Raw genomic sequence first — 22264 nt, 5'->3', positions numbered from 1 at the left:
CTCCTGTCCAAGTGGTGCGCACCTGCAGCTGGTTGGCCTGATCCTGCTTTCGGCACTGTGTTCCTAAAGCTGGTCTTCTGCGCCTGTGCTTCTGCGCCTGTTCATGCCATCCTCTGCTCCTGTACCATCCTCTCTGCTCCTGTACCTGCTCTGCCTTGTGCTTCTGCAACTGCTTAATGCTCCTGCCAGCGCTGTGTGCTCCTGGGCCTGTGACGTGCACTAAGGGAAAGGGAGGCGGTGACTGCACCAGCAGGCACAGCAGTAAAACAATCCACTGCTACCAGAAGCTCCACCAACAAGATGGCTCTAAGAAAGGGTGAAAGAACAACAAAGCCTCGTTAACAAGTATATGGTCTTTAAAGACCTATGCAATGCTCGGGTGTGGCTGTGTGTGTGCCTGTGAAGCTGTCTCAGCCCGGGCTGACACACACGACGAGGGGGGACGGGTGAGGGCTGAAGCCCTTTGGGCTAGAAGCAGAAACAATGGACACATTGACACATAAAGCTTGTAAATGACTTGCAGCGATCCTCCCACAAGGTGCCTTACAGATGCGTTCACTGTCGATTGATGGTTTTTACACCGATAATCATTTTCACATACCAATTTCTTTCTCTCTTTTTCTTATGGGACCAATCTTACTCCACTCTGGACTACTGCAGCATGACCGACGATGAGCATCTTAGCCTGAGGCAACAGCGGCTGGACATTCAGGTACCTAGTTGTGTATGTCTACAATACTCTGGTGTCCCTCAGTGCTGGTACTGCTCTGTGTGCATGTCTACAATACTCTGGTGTCCCTCAGGCCTGGCACTGCTCTCTGTGTATGTCTACAATACTCTGGTGTCCCTCGGGCCTGGTACTGCACCGTGTGTACGTCTACAGTACTCTGGTGTCTCTTAGGCCTGGCACTGCACGTTGTGTATGTCTACAATACTCTGGTGTCCCTCGGCCCTGGTACTGCACTGTGTTTATGTGTACTAAGCGGAGATGCAGGGGCTCTAAGAAAGGGTGAAAGAACAACAAAGCCTCGTTAACAAGTAAATGGTCTTTAAAGACCTATGCAATGCTCGGGTGTGGCTGTGTGTGTGCCTGTGAAGTTGTCTCAGCCCGGGCTGACACACACGACGAGGGGGGACGGGGGAGGGCTGAAGCCCTTTGGGCCCAATGGTGTTGTGCGCCTGGACTCCTTGAAAAGGTATGCTTGGCCAGGTCTGCATTCAGTCCACGCACTCAGCAGGCAACAGGCTTTAGCCTGCACCTCCCTAGGATGAGAAATATGGTGACCAGGCGTTCCGGATTTGACGGGACAGTCCCGGGTTTCCACCAGCTGTCCTGGCAGATTTCAGGAAATTTAGCTTATGTCATGGTTTTTAGAAGGGGTCAACAGAAAACGGCGGGGTGCCTTTTTGTGTATTCCAAAGCAGGAATAGTTAAAAGTTGTCATAATAAAAATTTTTTAAATAATAATTACATTTGTAAAGCGCCTGGTTACACTGAGGCCAGTGTGTCCCCACGCTACGGAGCAAAAAAGACAACAGCAATCAACAGTCAGCTCAACAAATCAAATTCAGATTAGGAGGCAGGAAACAGATGCGTTTTAAGACCCTTCCTGAAGGTAGATTCAGAGCACTCCAGCCATAGTACCTGAGGAAGCGAGTTCCACAGCTGGGCTGCCAGATAACAGAACGAGCGGCCGCCCATTCTTGCTCTCCTGATTTTAGGAACATTTACCTTCCCTTTCCCGCTTGACCTTAGAAGTCTAGATAGAAGATAGGGGGTTAAGAAATCATGCAGGTACCTTGGCCCCTTTCTCTGTAAAATCCGATGTCTCACGCACAAGGCCTTGAACTTTACTCTCTCCCTGATGTGGAGCCAATGTAGAGAGGCCAGCGCACCAGTGGCAGAGGCCCTTTTCGGGAGCATAAGAACTAGCCTTGCTGCTGCATTTTGGATGCACTGCAAGCGTTGCAAACATCTAACATATGCACCCAGGTACAGCAGATTGCCGTAATCCAGGCGTGAGGATACCAGAGCATGCACAAGGATTTTTCTGGATGACGTGGGTAGGTTGTCCAAGGTTTTCCGTAGTCCCCTCAGAATACCAAAACAGGCGCCTGCCACCCGCCTGGTGTGGTAATCGAAGGACAGCTTATTGTCCACCCAAATCCCAAGGTTCCTAGCTTGCTCGCAAGGGTTAGGGGTGGGGCCCAGTGACTGTGGCCAGCATGCCGAGGACCATACTGATGGAGCCTTCCCTATTACCAATACCTCGGTCTTGCTGCCATTCAGTTTTAGCCAATTATTTGCCATCCAAACAGCCAGTTCTTGGAGGCAGGATACAAAGTTGGAGGCAGCATCCGACCGGGCTTGGGTCAGAGAGACCACCAACTGGGTGTCATCAGCATAGGACAAGGCATTAATCCCAAAAGTATCTGAGATCTTAGCCAAAGGGGCAACGTAAATATTGAACAGTGTAGGGCTCAGAATAGAGCCCTGCGGCAGCCCATGAGTCAGCTTGATGCTCCTAGAGTAGTGACTACCCTGCATGACTTGGAAACTGCGGCCAGATAGGAAGGATTCCAGCTACTTTAATGCTCTGCCACCTACAGCACCGCTCTCTAAATCATGCAGCAAGGTATGGTGGGTGACAGTGTCGAAAGCGGCACTTAAATCTAAAAGAATTAAGCCCGCTGTCTGCCCCTCGTCCACAAACTTCCGGATGGTCTCGGTGGAGTAGAGTAGGGCCGATTCAGTAGAATGAAAAGCTCGAAAGCCAGATTGGGAAGGATGGAGAAGGTTATTGTTCGCAATATGTGTGGTGAGTTGGATGTTCACAATCTTTTCCGCCACCTTGGCAAAGTACAGGAGCAGAGAAATGGGACGCAAATTATCAAGCTGATCAATGCTAATATGAGGCTTCTTCTGTAAAGGAAGAACCACAGCCTCCTTCCACATTTCCGGGACCACTCCTGAGATAAAAGACAACTCCAAAAGATGTCTAATGAAAGGTTCAAGAACATCAATACTACCTCTGAGCAGCCTAGGGGTGGCTGGGGCCCTGGGAGAGCCTGATTTGATGCTAATGGCAATTTTTTTAAGAGTATCCTGGGGGGGCATAGTCAATTCAAACAAACCCTGTACTTCGGAGGCACCCATGGATTCCTTTTCCACTCTTATGCCAGAGCGTGCCGAGACAGGGAAAGAGGAGCAAATCTTCTCGACTTTCTCTGCAAAGTACTCAGCCACTCGATTGCATGCCTCATCAGAGCTAACAATAGGCTCTGCGACGGATGCCAAGGAGGAGATTTCCTTAAAGATCTTAAACAGCTCTTTAGTAGAATTTTCCGCTGTTTGAATCCTACCATTAAAATAAGCTGGCTTCGCCTTCCTAATGAGGAAATGGTAGCTCTTGAGGCTATTTTTATATTCTGCTTCCAGATGGGCTGTGAAATTTTTCCTCCAGCGCCTCTCTAGGTGTTTGCAGTAAGATTTAGCGGTTTGTAGCTCTTCACTAAACCAAGGTGTGGATTTACCTCTGTTAATAGATGTTTTAATAGTCCAAGGTGCGGTACAATTCAGAGCATTAATTACACGGCTCTCGAGATCTTTACACACTCCATTTACATCACGGCCAAAGGGGGGACCCCTCTTTAGAAAGGCCAGATCAAAAGCTCCCTGTGAAAAACCCACCCACCTCCTTCTTTTCAGACCAGGCTTAGCTTTCTCCTGTGTTTTGAACCGGGACAATTTTATTCTAAATGTGATCAGAAAATGATCTGACCACAACACCGGAAGCGGAGGCTCTAATTCCAGCGCATCCCAGTTGGGAAAGATAGGGTAAAGTAGATGACCCAACTTATGGGTAGGTAGTACGGATTTAAAAAAAAGTTGCAATACTTCCAATTCCTGGCGCAGCTCTTGTGCCCCCGGGCTGAGTGCATCATCAAAATGCAAGTTTATATCGCCTAGCACCAATAATTTTTCATACCGTAGGGGCAGGTTGGACAAGATAGTCAATGAGGCTGGGTATAAACCTAGAATGAGGTCCCGGGGGTCTATAAACCAATAGCCCCTTCACGACATGGTTAGTGGCAGTGCAGATAGTGAAAAAAACCTTGCTCACCATCAACTATGTTAGCAGGTGTGAGAGAGCATCGAATGTCATGCTTGTAGATGATTGCGATGCCCCCTCCCCTCCCAGACTGTCTATCGACTCTCATTATCCCATAACGTTTTGGGAGTGCCTCCAGGATTTCAGGCGCAGAATCAGTGTTCAGCCATGTCTCCCTGAGGAATATGACATCTGTTTTACCTTCAGATAGTAGGTCACATAACTCAAATCTATGCTTCCTCAAGGATCTACAGTTAATTAAAGATAGCCTGAGTGAGAGACCTCCCTCCCCCATTTCTGTTCGTGCAACCGCCCGAACGAGCAGTGGCTACATTGCCAGTTCTCACCGTCCACCCTAATGCTGTGTTTGCATTTATCCGTCAGGCTAGGACAAAGGGCCCGAAGCCTCCGAGGACTATAGTGGTGCCTTGATTTAAAACCAGCAGGGGTTCTGGCCCCTAGCCCCGGTCGCCCACGGACGGGCTTGCTTTTGCCACCCGCGCGCCCGCTGCGCGGCCGCGGAGGCATGTTGAATTTAAAGAGGAGCCCTCCCAGCAACTAGACTGCTGCCCTCCCCAACCGGAAGTGCCTGTCTCTGTCTCCGCCGCCCTCCGCGCAACAGTAAACACCGCGTCGGACGGAGGCAGGGAGACCAGGTGATTGAGCACAGGTAAGCCATGCACAGCCCCTTTCAACTCCTCACACAAGTTAAATTAAAACAGTGAACAGGCTGAAATAAAGTTAAAATGAAAGCTGGAGTTACTGAATTTCAAAGCTGCCTCGCCAGCGGACTTAGAACACTGCCACTGTCCTGCATCCGCACAGCGGCCGCCGAGTCACGCTGATTTTGAAGAAGAGCCCTCCCAGCAACTAGACTGCTGCCCTCCCCAACCGGAAGTGCCTGTCTCTGTCTCCGCCGCTCTCCGCGCAACAGTAAACACCGCGTCGGACGGAGGCAGGGAGACCAGGTGATTGAGCACAGGTAAGCCATGCACAGCCCCTTTCAACTCCTCACACAAGTTAAATTAAAACAGTGAACAGGCTGAAATAAAGTTACAATGAAAGCTGGAGTTACTGAATCTCAAAGCTGCCTCGCCAGCGGACTTAGAACACTGCCACTGTCCTGCATCCGCACAGCGGCCGCCGAGTCACGCCGATTTTGAAGAAGAGCCCTCCCTGCAACTAGACCCCTGCCCTCCCCAACCGGAAGTGCCTGTCTCTGTCTCCGCCGCCCTCCGCGCAACGGTAAACACCGCGTCGGACTGAGGCAGGGAGACCAGGTGATTGAGCACAGGTAAGCCGCGCACAGCCCCTTTCAACTCCTCATACAAGTAAAATTTAAACGGTGAACAGGCTAAAATAAAGTTAAAATGAAAGCTGGAGTTACTGGATTTCAAAGCTACCCCGCCAGCGGATTTAGAACACTGCCACTGTCCTGCATCCGCGCCGCGGCCGCCGAGTGACGCCGATTTTGAAGAGGAGCCCTCCCAGCAACTAGACCACTGCCCTCCCCAACCGGAAGTGCCTGTCTCTGTCTCCGCCGCCCTCCGCGCAATGGTAAACACCGCGTCGGACCGAGGCAGGGAGAAAGCAAATTAATTAGCAGGCATGATACTGGCTTTAAAAAAAAAATAATCTTATTTTCTCACTGCCTCTTCTATAATCCTGTGTGGAAGAGCGCTGTCATTCTATGTGCTTGGTTTAAAAAACTTGTAGTCCTTCTATTTTTGTGAAATGACCTGTTTTGGGGCTTTAAAATTCTGGTCACCCTAATGAGAAATGGCATTCACTGCTAGGATGCTGCAATTGTGAGGGTTAAGGTGAGGGACTTGAAAATGGCCTCAGGCAGAATTTTCCAAATGGTGTCATTGTATATGTGAGGAAGAAGCTGGATGTATCACAGCCTTGCAATGAGAGAGAGAGTTGGGTATGGTGATGTGCCTGTAATATATGCAAATAATTGGTACAAAAGGGGGTGGTGATGGACGGAGCATCTGAACCAATCAAACACTCACACCCAGTCAAAATATCTGGGTTTGATCCATCACCGTTCTTTAGCCCACTCTGCCACCCCAGTTCAGACATGGCTATATGCAAATCAGTCTGACCCTGTGCCTCATGGGAACAGTCCAGCCCGAACTGCCAAGCCATGCCTTCCCTGGACCGGAAACAAGCTTCCGAGGACCGGTCTCAGGTATTACAGCCGTCTTCAGCCCGGCTTGCTTGAATCCAGTGGCAAAGTGAGCAAGGGACTCAGGTCTGAGCATACTCTGCCACACTTATGGCGGCCAAAGCGGTACAAAAGGGGGTGGTAATGGACGGAGCATCTGAACCAATCAAACACTCACACCCAGTCAAAAGATCTGGGTTTGATCCATCACCTTTCTTTAGCCCACTCTGCGACCCCAGTTCAGACATGGCTATATGCAAATCAGTCTGACCCTGTGCCTCATGGGAACAGTCCAGCCCGAACTGCCAAGCCATGCCTTCCCTGGACCGGAAACAAGCTTCCGAGGACTGGTTTCCGACATTACAGCCGTCTTCAGCCCAGCTTGCTTGAATCCAGTGGCAAAGTGAGCAGGGGACTCACGTCTGAGCATACCCTGCCACATTTATGGCGGCCAAAGCGGTACAAAAGGGGGTGGTGATGGACGGAGCATCTGAACCAATCAAACACTCACACCCAGTCAAAAGATCTGGGTTTGATACATCACCGTTCTTTAGCCCACTCTGCCACCCCAGTTCAGACCTGGCTATATGCAAATCAGTCTGACCCTGTGCCTCATGGGAACAGTCCAGCCCGAACTGCCAAGCCATGCCTTCCCTGGACCGGAAACAAGCTTTCGAGGACTGGTTTCTGGCATTGCAGCCGTCTTCAGCCCGGCTTGCTTGAATCCAGTGGCAAAGTGAGCAAGGGACTCACGTCTGAGCATACTCTGCCACACTTATGGCGGCCAAAGCGGTACAAAAGGGCTTTTGGCCGCCATAAGTGTGGCAGGGTATGCTCAGACGTGAGTCCCTTGCCCACTTTGCCACTGGATTCAAGCAAGCCGGGCTGAAGGCGGCTGGAATGCCAGAAACCGATCCTCGGAAGCTTGTTTCCGGTCCAGGGAAGGCATGGCTTGGCAGTTCGGGCTGGACTGTTCCCATGAGGCACAGGGTCAGACTGATTTGCATATAGCCATGTCTGAACTGGGGTGGCAGAGTGGGCTAAAGAACGGTGATGGATCAAACCCAGATCTTTTGACTGTGTGTGGGTGTTTGATTGGTTCTGATGCTCCGTCCATCACCACCCCCTTTTGTACCGCATATATGCAAATAATGGCAGTGGTTACAAGAAGAACAGTCCGCACCTCTGTTGTAGTTTGCACAAGTATTTAACCATACGTAAACTGGCGTGCTCAATGTCAACACTGTGCCATCCACAGTGTCACTTAGTGTAGGGAGAAACCTTCTTCCATACACATCAGTTTGAATGATGCGAAAACAGAGCTCAGCACCACAAAAAGTAACAACTGACCATTAAAAGTCAGTTTTGTATTGAATTACGTTAGTACATAATAAATCACATCAATCCATATGGCAAGAACATAAACAAGTGTACAATAGATTCCAAAAACATTAACAGACAGTTGCAGAGCATAAACAGCGGACACGTGTTTTGTCGATGAATGACTTTCTCAAGGCTCAAGAAATATATATCTGTGTGTCCTAGGGTCCACCACGGTAGGCTTATTCCCGATTGAGGTTACTCAGTAGTCCTTGAATATCTCTACACATCCGTACGCGCAACGACATGCAAGCGACATCAGTATGCCTAGAGTGCCACCAAAACGCCCTTTTTTATTCAAGGTATCGCGTGGAAATTTAGAATTAGTCCGTGGGAGTACGACTTGGCTAGGTCAAAGTTAACTTGAAGGTACCCATTATGATAAACGGTTAAAGGTCAGCGTACAAGGCGTCAAAAAAACATTATCCGTCTTTCGCCGACATCAAAAGAGCGTGGAATCCAGCTCCCGACGTATGAGATAGGTGCTCCTTTCCTCCTTGTACTTTGCACAGTCCTTTTAAATCAGTAGCAGAAATTCATTCATTTTCTAGCCTAACTCCCTTCAATATGGTTGCTGTGTGTGCACGATTTTATATTTTCTAAACAGCCAGGTCTTATTTGTGCACAGTAGCATAAGTTAAAGCATAAGTTCCCAATTCTACCCATGATACTGCTCTTTAAACTTTTAATAAGGTGTTAACATTGTCGCAGTTCGTGCAACTAAGGGGCAGCATGATATAAAAGGTTATCCAGAACCCAACAGCTTGGCATCAGGTTTCCACAGTCTTTTTCACAGAAAAGGTGGAGAAAAAACGTGCTTACCTGGTAAAATAGCTCACCAGGTTAGACACTTGTTGCACAGACTGTGAGTGTATTCTGCGGGTCAAAGACAATGCCAACTCCTTTCAAGTTTGATACATTGGCAAGCCTTGAATTAGCACAACTCAACATTGCCCTTGACAGGGAGACAAAAAATAGCAAAAAACTGTAATTGCAATGAAATGCAATGTAAAAAAGTTATAAAAATGCAAGGCCAAAAATTAGTGGATGTCTAATAATTATGGAAACAATATTTACCAAAATGCACCTTTGCTGCTTGTTTAAACGTAGATATCCTGAATTTCACAATTTAGTGGCTCATTATGATGTCGGGCGGAAAGCCTCCGCCTGACAGTCGGAATGTTCCCGACCACGTCAGAGCCCTTCCGACCGACTCAGTCGGTTAAAATCTGACCTCCCGATTACGATGTTTGCAGTTGGAACGTAAACCAGCCAATCATTCCGACTCAGTTCAGACGGACTCGCAGAGTATTCCTGTTGATCGGAACCGCACAGTAACCCCCATGGACAGCGCTTCCGCTGTCGGGATTATGATGTCGGTTCCCAACAGCTTTTCCTGCCGGCCTTTCAGACACAGAAAGGCTGTCGGAAAGTGACTTTGAGGCCCCCTGGCAGGACACCCTAGCCCCCACGGCCTATGATTGGTGGCCGAAGAGGTACCTAAAATACCTCCCTGTAAAACCCTGCACTGTGTGGCAGGCACCATGGGGTGCCTGTGACATGGTGCAGGGTTTTACACACACACCCCATTTGCCCATAGTTGCCCTGTGTTATGAATGGGAATCTGACCGAACAGTGTTCGGTCTCGTTCTAATCCGGCGGTCAGAACCGCCGACCGCAAGTCGGTCGGTCCTGAATCAGAGACGGTATCAGGCAGAGGCTTTCCGCCCAACATCGTAATGAGCCCCTTAGTGTATAGATGAGACCAGGCCCAATCTCTTTTGTCCAGAGTTACTGAACACGCACCTTAAATGCCCCTAGCCCTCGAAGCCTTTATATTTAACAAGGGACTCGTTCCTCTAGTAGTGATTCGCTTAGGACCAAGCGGCATATAGAGTGTCAGGAACCTGAAAGAACAGTTGTGGGGACTGAATGGGCAAACACCAGAATTGTAAATTCAGTATTCAAACACAACTGTACTTATCATTAAGCACACAGACCTGACTTTTCAGATAATTTGGATGTCTAGAAACAATAAATGCATGAAACTGTGTAGGATGAAGAGGTGCCTTCAATAAATCTCACAGCTAGATGTGGGTAGTTGAATAAGGCACTTTGACAAAGTTTTCAAAATTCTCAGAGTCATTAGAAACCTATGAGGGATAATGTTTCTTTCGCCTGCTGAAAGTCTCTAGAATGGGCCAGTTTGCCCTCAGTTCAAAGAGAGAGAGGGTTTGCTACAGTACACAATGTACAGATGGTGTATTTTTTCTCTTGGTGGCAGTGACCAAAACTTAAGTTAAACTCAGACAAAAGTCTAACTTTACTACTCGTAAATGCCCTTTGTGAATACCGAAAGTCGTGAAGTTAGAGTTTTGTCTCAGTTTACCTTTGTGAATCGGGCCCTATGTGGTTTTAAGGGTTTACACATCCATCACATATCCCATTGCACTGTATGTGTCAGTAGGGACTCAGACATCTTTGGAAAGTGGCAATGCACAGTACTTGTCTAAAAGTCATTATGTATTTATCATAGATGGCGCAACACTTTGTGTCTCTGTAACAATCCAATTATCTCCAAAATTCAGCAATGCATGTGTCTTAAGGGTCTCACATATATTTAAACATGGCAAAGCATCATGTGTGTCCATACAGATTTATGTACTAGCCTGACTTTCTACAGAAGTGTATGAACCAATGAGAATCCACCTATGTACCAGACCTGGCACTGCTCTGTGCAAGCGTACAGTGTGTAGACCTGCCGATTTTTCAATATATATTTGTAAGCAACCAAAGGGCTGGTTACGAGTTTGACGTCATTGCGCCAGCTCTTCACCCATGCAAGGACCGCCCGCGGTATTATTAGTTGAACTCGTGTACGGCAGACGGTCCTTCGTCTTTATGGCAGGGCCTGAAAAACAGACACCCCATTGGGAACCGCAAAAAAGTTCCATCACAGCATGGACTGTGACATCCATGCTGTGCTGGAACATTGGAGGAGTACAAACAGGGGGGCACATGGTGTGCCCCACTGAATGTATCCGCATGGCGTGGGGGCATGTAGGGACAACAACCTACCGGCACTCCTGAGGTCACGCTGCACGCCCCTGCTCCTGGGTGGGGAACGCTGTCTGTCTCGCCGCCGCTGCTCCATCTTGGCGGCTGGAGACTACAGCTCCCAGTGAGCTTTGCGGGCACTTCCTGACTCCCGCCTTCTTTGCGCCCGGAGGCGCTACAAAGCAGGGTCGCTCCCTCGGTGGAGCGAGGGACAACAACCTACCGGCACTCCTGAGGTCACGCTGCACGCCCCTGCTCCCGCTCCTGGGTGGGGAACGCTGTCTGTCTCGCCGCCGCTGCTCCATCTTGGCAGCTGGAGACTACAGCTCCCAGTGAGCTTTGCGGGCACTTCCTGACTCCCGCCTTCTTTGCGCCCGGAGGCGCTACAAAGCAGGGTCGCTCCCTCGGTGGAGCAAGGGACAACAACCTACCGGCACTCCTGAGGTCACGCTGCACGCCCCTGCTCCCGCTCCTGGGTGGGGAACGCTGTCTGTCTCGCCGCCGCTGCTCCATCTTGGCGGCTGGAAACTACAGCTCCCAGTGAGCTTTGCGGGCACTTCCTGACTCCCGCCTTCTTTGCGCCCGGAGGCGCTACAAAGCAGGGTCGCTCCCTCGGTGGAGCGAGGGACAACAACCTACCGGCACTCCTGAGGTCACGCTGCACGCCCCTGCTCCCGCTCCTGGGTGGGGAACGCTGTCTGTCTCGCCGCCGCTGCTCCATCTTGGCGGCTGGAGACTACAGCTCCCAGTGAGCTTTGCGGGCACTTCCTGACTCCCGCCTTCTTTGCGCCCGGAGGCGCTACAAAGCAGGGTCGCTCCCTCCGCGTCGCGGACGCGCGCGGGCGACGCCGGGCGGAGCCCGGGCAGAGGGCGGGCCGTCTGTGGCCGTCCGGGGACGACGAGGGACGGGACGGGCCATTCCCCTTGGTTCCTTCGACCTTCCTGTAAACCTACTCAGGTACTGCATCTTGTGTATATGGAATTAGTATATGGTATTGAAGCCCCACACAGAAGTAACTAAACACGTACCACGGACGCAAACAAGAGGATTATTGGAAACCCACGCTGGGCAGGATTAGAGTGATTCAGCGGGAGATAATAAGGAAAAAAAAAAAATGTCTAATCATCCCAACACACGTTCAGCTGGGAACAAATCCAACAAAAGAGTGACCCTTAAACAAACACGAGCGGAAACAAAGGAGGGTGCCCTCCTGAAGGGGAACAAACCCACAGCAATTGACTTAATGTTAAAGAAAGTCACGGGGGAAATAGAACGCATGGAACGGAGTTTATCCTCCTCACCTAACCTCAATGTTATCACCCAAACATCCACAATTGATCTATCAATAGTAGACAGCCCAAACACTCAGGGCAATATAACTCAATCTAACAATGATATAGAGGATGTCCCCTGTGCACAAACCCCGGGCCAAGAAAACTCTGAGTTAAATGAAACGACCCACCAGGAAAATAGGAAGCGACAGGAGAGGAGTAAAGGGCCCCAGAGACAGAGGAAAGCATTAGTAAGAGACGATCCACCAATACGCACACAAGAGTTTATAACAGTAGAAAATAACTCCCAAGTAGAAACCCGTCCACCAGGGTGGATCGAGACCTTAGTTGCAGATCTCAAAAAACAGCTAGAATCTTTTATCGTGGCACAATTAAAGCCTATTACAAGCAAGGTGGACAAAATAATGTGTGAGCTCTCTAAACAATCTAAGGCATTAGAGCACACACTGGTAAAAACTTCTACTGACCCAACTCAGACAACTGAGGCAGCCACTAATGACCATGCAAACACAAAGAGAGCGCAAAATAACAACTGTGTTAGTCACACTCAACACGCAATTGTCCAGATACACGACGCCCCAAAAACCGCTCAAAATCAAAAAGGGGGCTCTAATGACAATTCTAGAGGGGGACACAATCAAAGTGTGAAGAACATAAATAGTGAAAAAAAACCTTTACAACCATTAATGCAATGGAGACAGGAAGACCGCCCTCAGAGGGAAAGTAATTACGATCACTGTTACACAGCCCCCGACACCTTTCATACTACTAATAGTCACGCCCCACATATAGATCTTCCCCCCGAGGCAAGCCCATTTGTAATAGTGTTTGCAGGGGTACCTGAAATCAGGCCCACTGAGAGAGAATCACACCACCAATTACTCACCAAAATCTCCAAGTGGCTGAATATCCACAGACCCTTGAATAATGGGGAAAGAGGAGCGATAGAACACGTAAGAAGAGCTAACTGGATCGGGGGGAGAAAAAAAGATATAAGAGGGGACTGTATAGTTGCAAATTTTAGGGATCCCGGTCTGGTGGATCACATCCTGAAGAATTCTAACAGGAATCAAACCAGTACCATTTGTGCACTCCCACTTGGGTATTTTTACCCAAGGAGTCGGAACATCAACCGTGTGGATGATGAGGGAGGGTGGATTTTTGGAAGACCACAACGTACACACAGACCAAGACCAACTAGCCACCCCGAACAGTTCCTTCATCCTCGAGATCACGCACATTGGAGAAATAGATTTGCCCCGATTCAATCACTTGAGGATATAGATTGACTCATTTCAAAAGAAAATAACACCGAAGCAAGTCTAGCGACTAGTGGATGCCTGGGCCCAGAAATAGGGGGTGAAAGTGGGAATGTGGAGAACACACAAACTGGGAGGCTAGCCCAACTTTTGAGTCAGGGGGAAAACAAAGTAAATACCCAAGATACATTAATAGTAGGGGAGGAAGGAACAAATGAAATTCACACAGTAAGAGGTAAAGAGAATAGGGTGGGTCTGACCATCCTATCCTGGAACATTGCAGGGCTGGAAGCCAAATTGAAAAGTAAGGAGTGGTTAGAATTTATAAGGCGCTTTCATGTTATAGCGCTCCAAGAAACATGGGCACGGGATTCAGACCCTTGTCAATTGGAGGGCTATAAGTGTTTCTTTAGACCTGCCCAAGGGACAAATTCTGGAAGAGCAAAAGGAGGCCTGATAATATACGTAGATTTAGACCTAAAAGGCACCTGGTCATATCCAGACTGGATGTCAGACAATATACAAATAGTGACACTACAACTCCAGGGGGAAAGTCTCCTGTTTTTAAATTTCTATAATTCTGGGCCAGTGGAGGGGAACTTTCCAATATTAGCAGAGCTGGAGAGCAGACTAAATGAGGAACTGGATCAAAGGACGAAGGGCCCAGCACCAACTGTCCTGTTGATGGGGGATTTCAATTGTCATCTATGCCCCAAGCTAGTCCCTCTATCCGCCGACTGGTCAGCATGCCCACTAGAAAAGGGTCCCCATTTTACACACAATAAAGAGGGTAAAACTCTGATGAAACTTTTAGACAATTTTGCGCTCACTCACGTCATGGATCTAGCTGCACTCAAAGTAGGGGAATCCCCAATACCCACTTTCAAGGGAAAAGGTGGTGGGTCCATAATAGATTTTATAACGATCTCTGCTTGTGCCAGAGACCAGATCTTAAACACTAGAACAGAGTGGAGTCCCTCTAGCGATCACAACCCCATTTTAATAGAAATTAAATGTAAAGATGTAACCAGAAAAGATCCAGGGGTGATCCATGACACTGACATCCAACCAACAGACCAAGGGAGACGTTTAAGGTGGTCACTGATCAATCCTCAAGAGTTTTACATCAAACTAGTGGGCGAAGGGAGAGCCCACATAGAGACCTGCTTAGATCCCACAATAGAGGGGAGAGGAGTGGTAGAGGCTTTCGAATCTTTAACCAAAATTATAGAAGGATTATTGAAAACTAAGAAGCCCGTAAAACAGTCATCCTCTCCAAGATGGTTTGTTTCTAACTGCTCCAGAGCGCTAAGAGACTTAAAGCAGAGCCTAAAAAAGACCCCAAGGGACAAGATTGAAATTATCCGTTGCAGACAGAATTACAAAACCCAGGTAAAGACAAGGAAAAGGGCCCTTCAAAAAGAAGTTTGGGCTGACCTAAGGGAGGCTGGTGAAAATAAGGACTATGCACAGTTCTGGAAAATTATAAATAGACCATGCTTCTATGACTCAAGCTCCCCAGTCATCAGCGTTAATATTTTACCAGAACAATGGATTGCTCATTTTAAATCTTTGTATAACCAACAGGAGGTTGACTCTGGTGAAGGAATATGGAGGGGACCAAGGGCAGAACGACTTGAATTATCCCTGGAGGAAGTCCTTAAAGCAATCTTAGGGCTGACAAGAAATAAAGCCCCAGGCCCGGATGGCACCCCCCCAGACTTATTCCTCAGTAACACCGAGTTATGGGCCCCAGTGGTAACGAGAGTACTGAATGCAGCAATCAAATCAGGCCTACCGAGATCATGGTCCACTGCGGTGATTGTCCCGATATATAAGAAAGGCTGTAGGGACAGCCCGCAGTGCTACAGACCCATTTCACTGATTGATGTTTCCGCCAAAGTACTCGGGAGGGCGCTCCTCAACCGCTTAATAGAATGGACTGACACCCACAACATCCTGGTGGATACCCAGTATGGGTTCAGATCAGGTAGGTCAACTAGTGACCAATGCCTCAACCTATACCTCCTCACGGCTAAGTACACCAAGACAACTGATGGGACCATATACATGGGGTTTATGGACTTAGCAGCTGCTTTTGATAATGTCAATAGAGAAAAACTTTGGTCACTCATGTCTAACTTGGGAATTGATTCGGATCTTATCAATATTTTGAGGGAGCTGCACTGGAGCACCACAGCCAAGGTCCGCTATAGTACGGGGGGGGGGGTGAGTACCGATCCCTTCCCGTGCTCTGGAGGGGTGAGGCAGGGGTGTATCCTGGCGCCGTTCCTGTTTTCCCTCTACATAAATGGACTGGAGAGTGCCCTGATAGCACTGGGAACTGACTGTCCTAGGGTGGGCTCGCGTCATCTGCCGGTACTCCTGTACGCTGATGACGCGGTCCTCCTAGGACGAACGGCAGTTGGCCTGCAGCTCTTAATTAAGGGTTTCTCTGACTTCATGAGGAATTTGGACCTCTCTGTTAACATGACAAAATCTTTCATCATGGTTGTGGGGAAGAAACCACAGAAGAAATTTGTGTTCAAACTAGGGGATCATGTCTTGGACACTGTCAAATCATTTCCGTACTTGGGCCTTTTATTTGATGAAAAACTCAAGTTCGCCCCTCTGATAGAGGAGAGGGCCAGGAGACTAGTCTCAGCTAACGGAGCTATACTAAATTTCGCCCGTCGTATGGGACGCTGGTCCCCAGAGCAGGTGATGACATTGTATAGGTCGATCAGCATCTCAAAGACTATCTATGGAGCTGAAGTGTAGGGTTTCAGTGATGCACAACCAATACAAAGAGAGGAAGATAAGTTCCTAAAAAAACTGCTAAAGCTTCCGTTGAACATCTCAGCAGCAATAACACATGAAGAGTTGGGTACCCCATACATAGCCGATCTGATCAGACTGAGACCTATACTGGTCTGGCTAAAAATTTGGTCAAACCCCAATGCGCAATTGACCAGACAGATCATCCAGGATTGCCTGATGAAAGAGAGATGGCTCCAAATCCCCTGGTTGAAATACGTCAAAGACACATTGGGGGATATTGACGAGCAAAGGTTATTTCTGGACCCCTCTAGCGTGGACATACATTCCAGACATTTGGTACAAAAGGAACTACTGGAAAAATATGATAGTAGGAGGAGGGAGCTTGACTTTACTAAATCCTCGGTAGTTGCTCATTCGCTCGTTTGCAATGAAGTGGGCATGGAACCTTATCTCTTTTTAATGTACAGTCAACACGAGAGGTTTTTAATGACTCGTTTTAGGCTCAATCTGTTGCACCATATTTTAGCCGTTCCGTCTGGGTTCACTCAAACAATTGAGCAGAAGGGTGCCTGCGGCTGCGACAATAGGTCTCCGCAGGACACCCTTCATTTTTTATTACTGTGTTCTTTTTATAAAACACCGCGCAAAAGATTTTTAGTGGATGTTTTAAAGGACTCAAACATTATCCATGCTAAATCTGCTTTATTGTTTCTGCAAAGAGCCACTGAAATGCGTACTCTGTTTGTTACCATGAGTTTTCTGAAAATTGCTTTTAAACTAAGAAACACAAGAGGTTGATAAAGTTGGTGGGATAGGAAGGAAACTAGAAAGTCATTTGGAGCCTTGTGTCATATTTGTACTCTGATTTTATTATTCACAAAAATCCCTTTTTACGGCTCTGTTCTTGCAAAAAAAAAAATCGTTATGTCGTTCAGTATGTTTTATGTGATCATGTATTATTATGTATTTTTATGATGGTTTTTTTACCTTCGAAATAAATAAAAGAACTGAACTGAACTGATGTAGGGCCCACTTTTTTCCTGTACAGCCAGCCTTTTCATGGCAGGGCTTCCGCCATGAAATGGCTGGCAGTGCAGGAACTTGTAATATGCTCAGCGGGACTGCGCCAGTCCCACTGAGAATACGACATTGTTGAACCTCCGACTGTTCTGTGGCGCAGCCATTGGTCCTTCGCCACAGCGACTTTTGAAGTCATAATGGGGCAGACAGACCAGCGCCAGCGCAAATCCGGCAGTCTTGCGACTGACAGACTTGTAATCAGTCCCTTAGAATCTACCAGGGCTGTCAATGCACATTGTAACTATTAGGTATGACATACGAGTTGTAACATGGTACAAAGTGTGCAATGAATTATATAAGACCTGCTATATTTATAATTAGTATACCTCTCTAGAAGTTAAAAGCAAACACAATTTGATTTGAAACTTACTATTCCTTTCCCCCACTAGCGAACCCTCTTTGAAAAGAAGCAGAGACGGAAAAGACAAGAACCACTCATGGTACAGGCGAACCCCGACTCCAAAGTGAAACCTCGTCGTGGTCGCAAACCTGAGGACCAATGTCTGCTTTTAGACCAGAGTGGCAGTCCCGGCGTTCCTGAGGGTAAGTGCAAGCTAGACCTCTACAAAATGCATCTCAGAGAAATGGCCTAGGCTCCTGACAAGAGCATCACATAAGAAAGGGTGCAGGCATCTACTGCTGACATCCAATGAGAGAGGACTAATACTGAGCGATTCTCCTATGAGAGGCAATAGGATCCTAGTGAGGACATCTGCGGAGGGGAGACCTAGGCTCTTAATGAGTACATCATCTGATAGAAGGCCACGGTCTTTAATGAGAGCCTCACCTGCAAGAGGTTCCCGTGTTCTATTTGTATCTTACATTCATAATGACTATATCTGCAAGAGTAAGAAGAGGCTCTGAACCCTGTAGAGGGAGCTCACAATGGTAGCTCAGGCTCCTGCTGACTTCGTACCCTCAATAGGAGGAGCCCCAAACATGTGCTGAAGATTTTTCCAATGAGTAAGCATTTTTCTAGGCTCATGCCATGTTCACTTCAGCGGTAGAGGTACCCAGGCTCCTGTTAACAGATGGTCCCCATATCTAGACATGCCTAGAAGCATACCGATAATGCTCGTAGGATACAAAATATTGAGGTTCCTTCTGATGGCATGTTTTAATGTAGGCTTCCTATTAAGAGAACATTTTAGTCAAAGACCTTGACATATTTCAGGGTTAGAGAGTCCTAGTGTCCTACTATGAGTGCTTTTTACAGGAGACAATCTCACGCGTCTGCTGAGAGAATTCCCTATAGTACAGTGGGGCACATGCTCCTGCTGAGGATAACCTCCAGGGTTAGAGAAGCCCAGACCCCTGCTGGCATTGTGGTTCAGGATAAGAAGACCAACCCAGGCTCCTACTATAGATACACCCAATATTATTATTATTATTTTTTTTTTGCAGAGTTTTTATATAGCGCAAACTAGACCCGAACTGAATCAGGTATCAGAGCGCTTTACATAGCACCAGTTACGTTACATGAGGACACGCATTCATGTTAGGCACGGGGAGATTAAGTGATTTGCCCAGAATCACAGGAGGTTTTTGGCGTCGTTACCGAGACTCGAACCCAGATCCCCAGGTCCGAGGTCGAGCGCCCTAGCCGTTAGGCCAATATTAAGAAGATCCGAGTTTCTGCTGAGGGTCTTTCATGGTTTTTCGAGGGCTTCCTGTGAGATCGTCCTACAGGATAAATGGGACTTAAGCACCATGCTCCCGCTGAGGCTACTAGTCATGATAGAAGAGTGACACCTGCTGAAAGGACTTACTATGGTAACACAATTTCTCCCAGGCTCATGCAAAGGCATTTCCCAAGTTATGAGGGGGCCCGCGATCTCTTCCGGGCCCTTTCTCTAGTTCTGACTCCCTTCCAACTTCCCAAAAATATATACAAATTGCAGCAATCTGGGAACATACTTTCTCAAATTGAATTCAATTTTACACCTGGCAAAGCAAGACATTTTCACTTGTGCATTTGATGGGACTATTTTCTCATGCACATGTTAGCGTGATGCTGCCAAACCACTGCATGCCACATGTGTGCTGTGAACTTGTAAAGTCTGACTGTCACAAAGTTATCTCTTATTTGAACTGAGAATTCAGCACACTGCTTGTCATACCATAACATTAAAACGTATCACTACAAACCCTGTTTCCATTTATATAGGGCTACCTAACAGCATCACAAGATGCCATGACTGCCAAACACATTGTATCAAACTGATTGTTTAGGCACGACTAAACCAGAGGACCTGCCCCATGTACACCAATCAGATTAGAAGGAAATGCTCCGTATCAAAGTTGTGTGAAAAATCACAAAATACATTCCCCGGCAAATACTTTACTTCACTCAGTAGTGAAATATGCTCGGCTAGAAGAATGCTCTCTTGACGGCATGATAGTATATTTATCAAGAGTGTGCATCATTTATCAGGAAGGGGCTGGTCCAATAACATTTACCAGAATCAGAAACAGTATGCATACATCTGTTGGTGGCTTAGATATGTTGAGAATATTCATCTTTTTTTCGCCCAGTAGACAAATCAGTGGAACCTATTTGGATGCTAGGATATTAATTCAACAACAGATATATTTATTGAAGGAATTTCATTGGACAATTGATATTATGGAGGGTTTCATCCTAGAATTATGAAACTCGAGCCACCTCATAAGCCGCTAGTGGGAATATATTGTATTATTTCTGATGCTAGTGGCTTTTTGCCTAGAAATAAGATATGAAGCAGATATTACATGGCAGAAGATACTGCCCCTCTACTTTGTTTGCAGTATAAAGAAAAACAGCGTCCCTAGTAAAATTGTACATTCCAGTGACCTCTGTGATGCAACCAATTTACATGCAGAGATCACTTTTATTAGCATTAACGAAAGGAGCGATAACATTAATTTACTAAATGGCAACATTTTAAGTCATGAAGCATTTCCGTTTGAACTGACACTGTTGTTTGCATACAAGGAAATCTTCTAGCCAGGAAACAATAATGAAAGCTGACTTGTTGCCTGCAGCTAAAAAACTGGTTGTCTCGAGAACTTCGAAGAAAGAGCCTTGCCCTTTGTTTTTTATGTTTAGAATACAATTGCAGAATGAAGAGTGTGACTATTAACAACACAACAAGTGGTCAGAAGATTGACTTGACCTAATTATCCAATCCTACTTCCCCAGAGCCCTCATATTCTGTAGGACGTTAATGGCAAATCACACCCTCTGCCAGTGGAGGGAACACTTCGGTTGAAGGTGTGGCTGATTACAGGAGTTGCTGGGATATCCCATAACTTTTGGACTTCTCTCCTTCTCTCATCAGGAATGTGTATGCGGATTCTACAACCAAGTGATATTGTTCAGTGTAGTGTAGATAGTCCCATTGGTATATAGGAACAGAATCTGGACGCCCTAGGGGCAGATATAGTTCACATTCTCAACTTTCTTTCAGAATTGTTAGAAGGCGGTATGCCATTTCGTACAGTCAACACCTTACAATCCACGATTTTAGACGTACATGTGCCTAGCAATCGGATTCCAATCGGAAACATCCATTTGTATGTAGAATTTTGACAGGAATGAGTTTATTGATCCTTAACTAACATACTTGCATCTCTGGAAGGAATTTTGATTTACGCTGTTTAAGTGATCGGCCGGAAAATGTATTCTTATTGAGGAAACAGTTATCAGGTAAGTTGGCTATGCTTTTATGTCTGATGAAATGCAACAGAGAGTTTCAGATTTAAGCGTATTAGATATATCTTTCAGGATGATGATGAATAATCATCTAAAGCTCAGACAGAGATTATGATTAGTGTTCAAAGGCAAAACTACGAGCCCACCAACATATGGCCTAGGGAACTTGAAGCCTCTCTGACAGCATAAAGAGAAGTTAGAAACCTAGAAGTAAAAATGGATTCAGACCTACATGCTAACAACAACATAAAGAGTGCCTTATATGCAATTACAGCACTACGTCGGATATTCACATACCTTGCACACCAACATAAACGGCAAGCCATGCTCTCGCCATAATATTCGGTAAAGCTTGATGATGCCAATAGCCTTTGTCTTAGTGCACATGCATCAATTATACGCAAATACAACTCATTAGTTAGAAGAGCATTGTTTAAGGTACTTTGCATTGTTCGCAGACCACCAAGGAAGTTGTACACCTACAACTTAAATTCAAACAACACAAAACAAACAGACTAATGGCTTCATGCTCTTGGTACCTATCATCACACAACCTAACAATAAGAAATCCATAGGAGCATTGCTTTCTCAGTACAAGACGCCAAGATTTAGAACTCACTACCAGCTAGCATTAGATGCACCCAAGACCATATACCCTTCGAAGACCGTTGGAAATTTGGCTATTTCCCAGATAACTGCACCACCTGCATCCCAGCAACGGAGCCCATAAAACAGTTGCACCCTGAAGCGCAATCCTCAGCTTACAAGCCACGAATTGCTGACAAATCAACCAGAAAACTGTTTTCATTATGCAGGTAAGCAAAAACTGGCAGACCTGTGGTTTAAAGTGGCATTATGTAGTTAAGCAAAAAATGACAGACCTGTGGTTTAAAGTGGCATTATGTAGTTATGTACTTCCATATATAAGAGTAATGGCGCACAATAACACCAAAACCATAATACGCAGTGGTCAGCAGACATCAGTAACTTATTCCTATTAAATTCACATAAGACCTAGCTGCTATGAGAGCTGACCATCACTAGCACCGTACAGCCAAACATTACCAGATGAACTAGGCATGGAATAACTGGAGAGATCTGTCACACATCGCTGGATAATTTGGAGGACTTTAAATTGAACTGTTTACCGCAGGTCCTAATTTTCTATAAAATCTGACTACTTCTTTACATCTCACAGAGACTCTCAGATATGCAACGATAATGCAAATGTCATCCCAGCAGATCTATCCACTTCTCTTTATCTCCAACCATGCCAACTCAGGACCAAAACCGTACATAAAATCTCATATTGGACAATCCAGTGCAGTAACCAGAAAAGCTCGCTATATCACATGAATTACCATAAAGGGACCTGCAGAGCAGTTCGAAGCTACATACTTGCTGAAAACCATAACAATGTGCATCTGTATCTTACACA

At 46.7% G+C, this 22264-nt stretch overlaps 1 protein-coding gene across 1 annotated transcript in view; it reads left to right on the top strand.

Annotated features, from left to right (window-relative positions):
• Positions 1-661: 661 nt before the first annotated feature.
• The window catches only part of LOC144769585 (tubby protein homolog), an 83189-nt gene continuing 61586 nt past the window's right edge, over positions 662-22264 (top strand). The window contains exons 1-2 of the mRNA XM_078653745.1: positions 662-712; positions 17522-17675. Coding sequence (XP_078509871.1) covers positions 662-712; positions 17522-17675 — 205 coding nt within the window. The remainder of the gene's footprint in view (positions 713-17521; positions 17676-22264) is intronic.

The sequence above is a fragment of the Lissotriton helveticus genome, chromosome 7 (genome assembly GCF_964261635.1).
Source record: "Lissotriton helveticus chromosome 7, aLisHel1.1, whole genome shotgun sequence".
Lineage (NCBI taxonomy): Eukaryota > Metazoa > Chordata > Amphibia > Caudata > Salamandridae > Lissotriton > Lissotriton helveticus.
The sequence above is the reverse complement of the archived record's forward strand: the minus strand, read 5'-3'. Positions and strand labels throughout refer to the sequence as shown.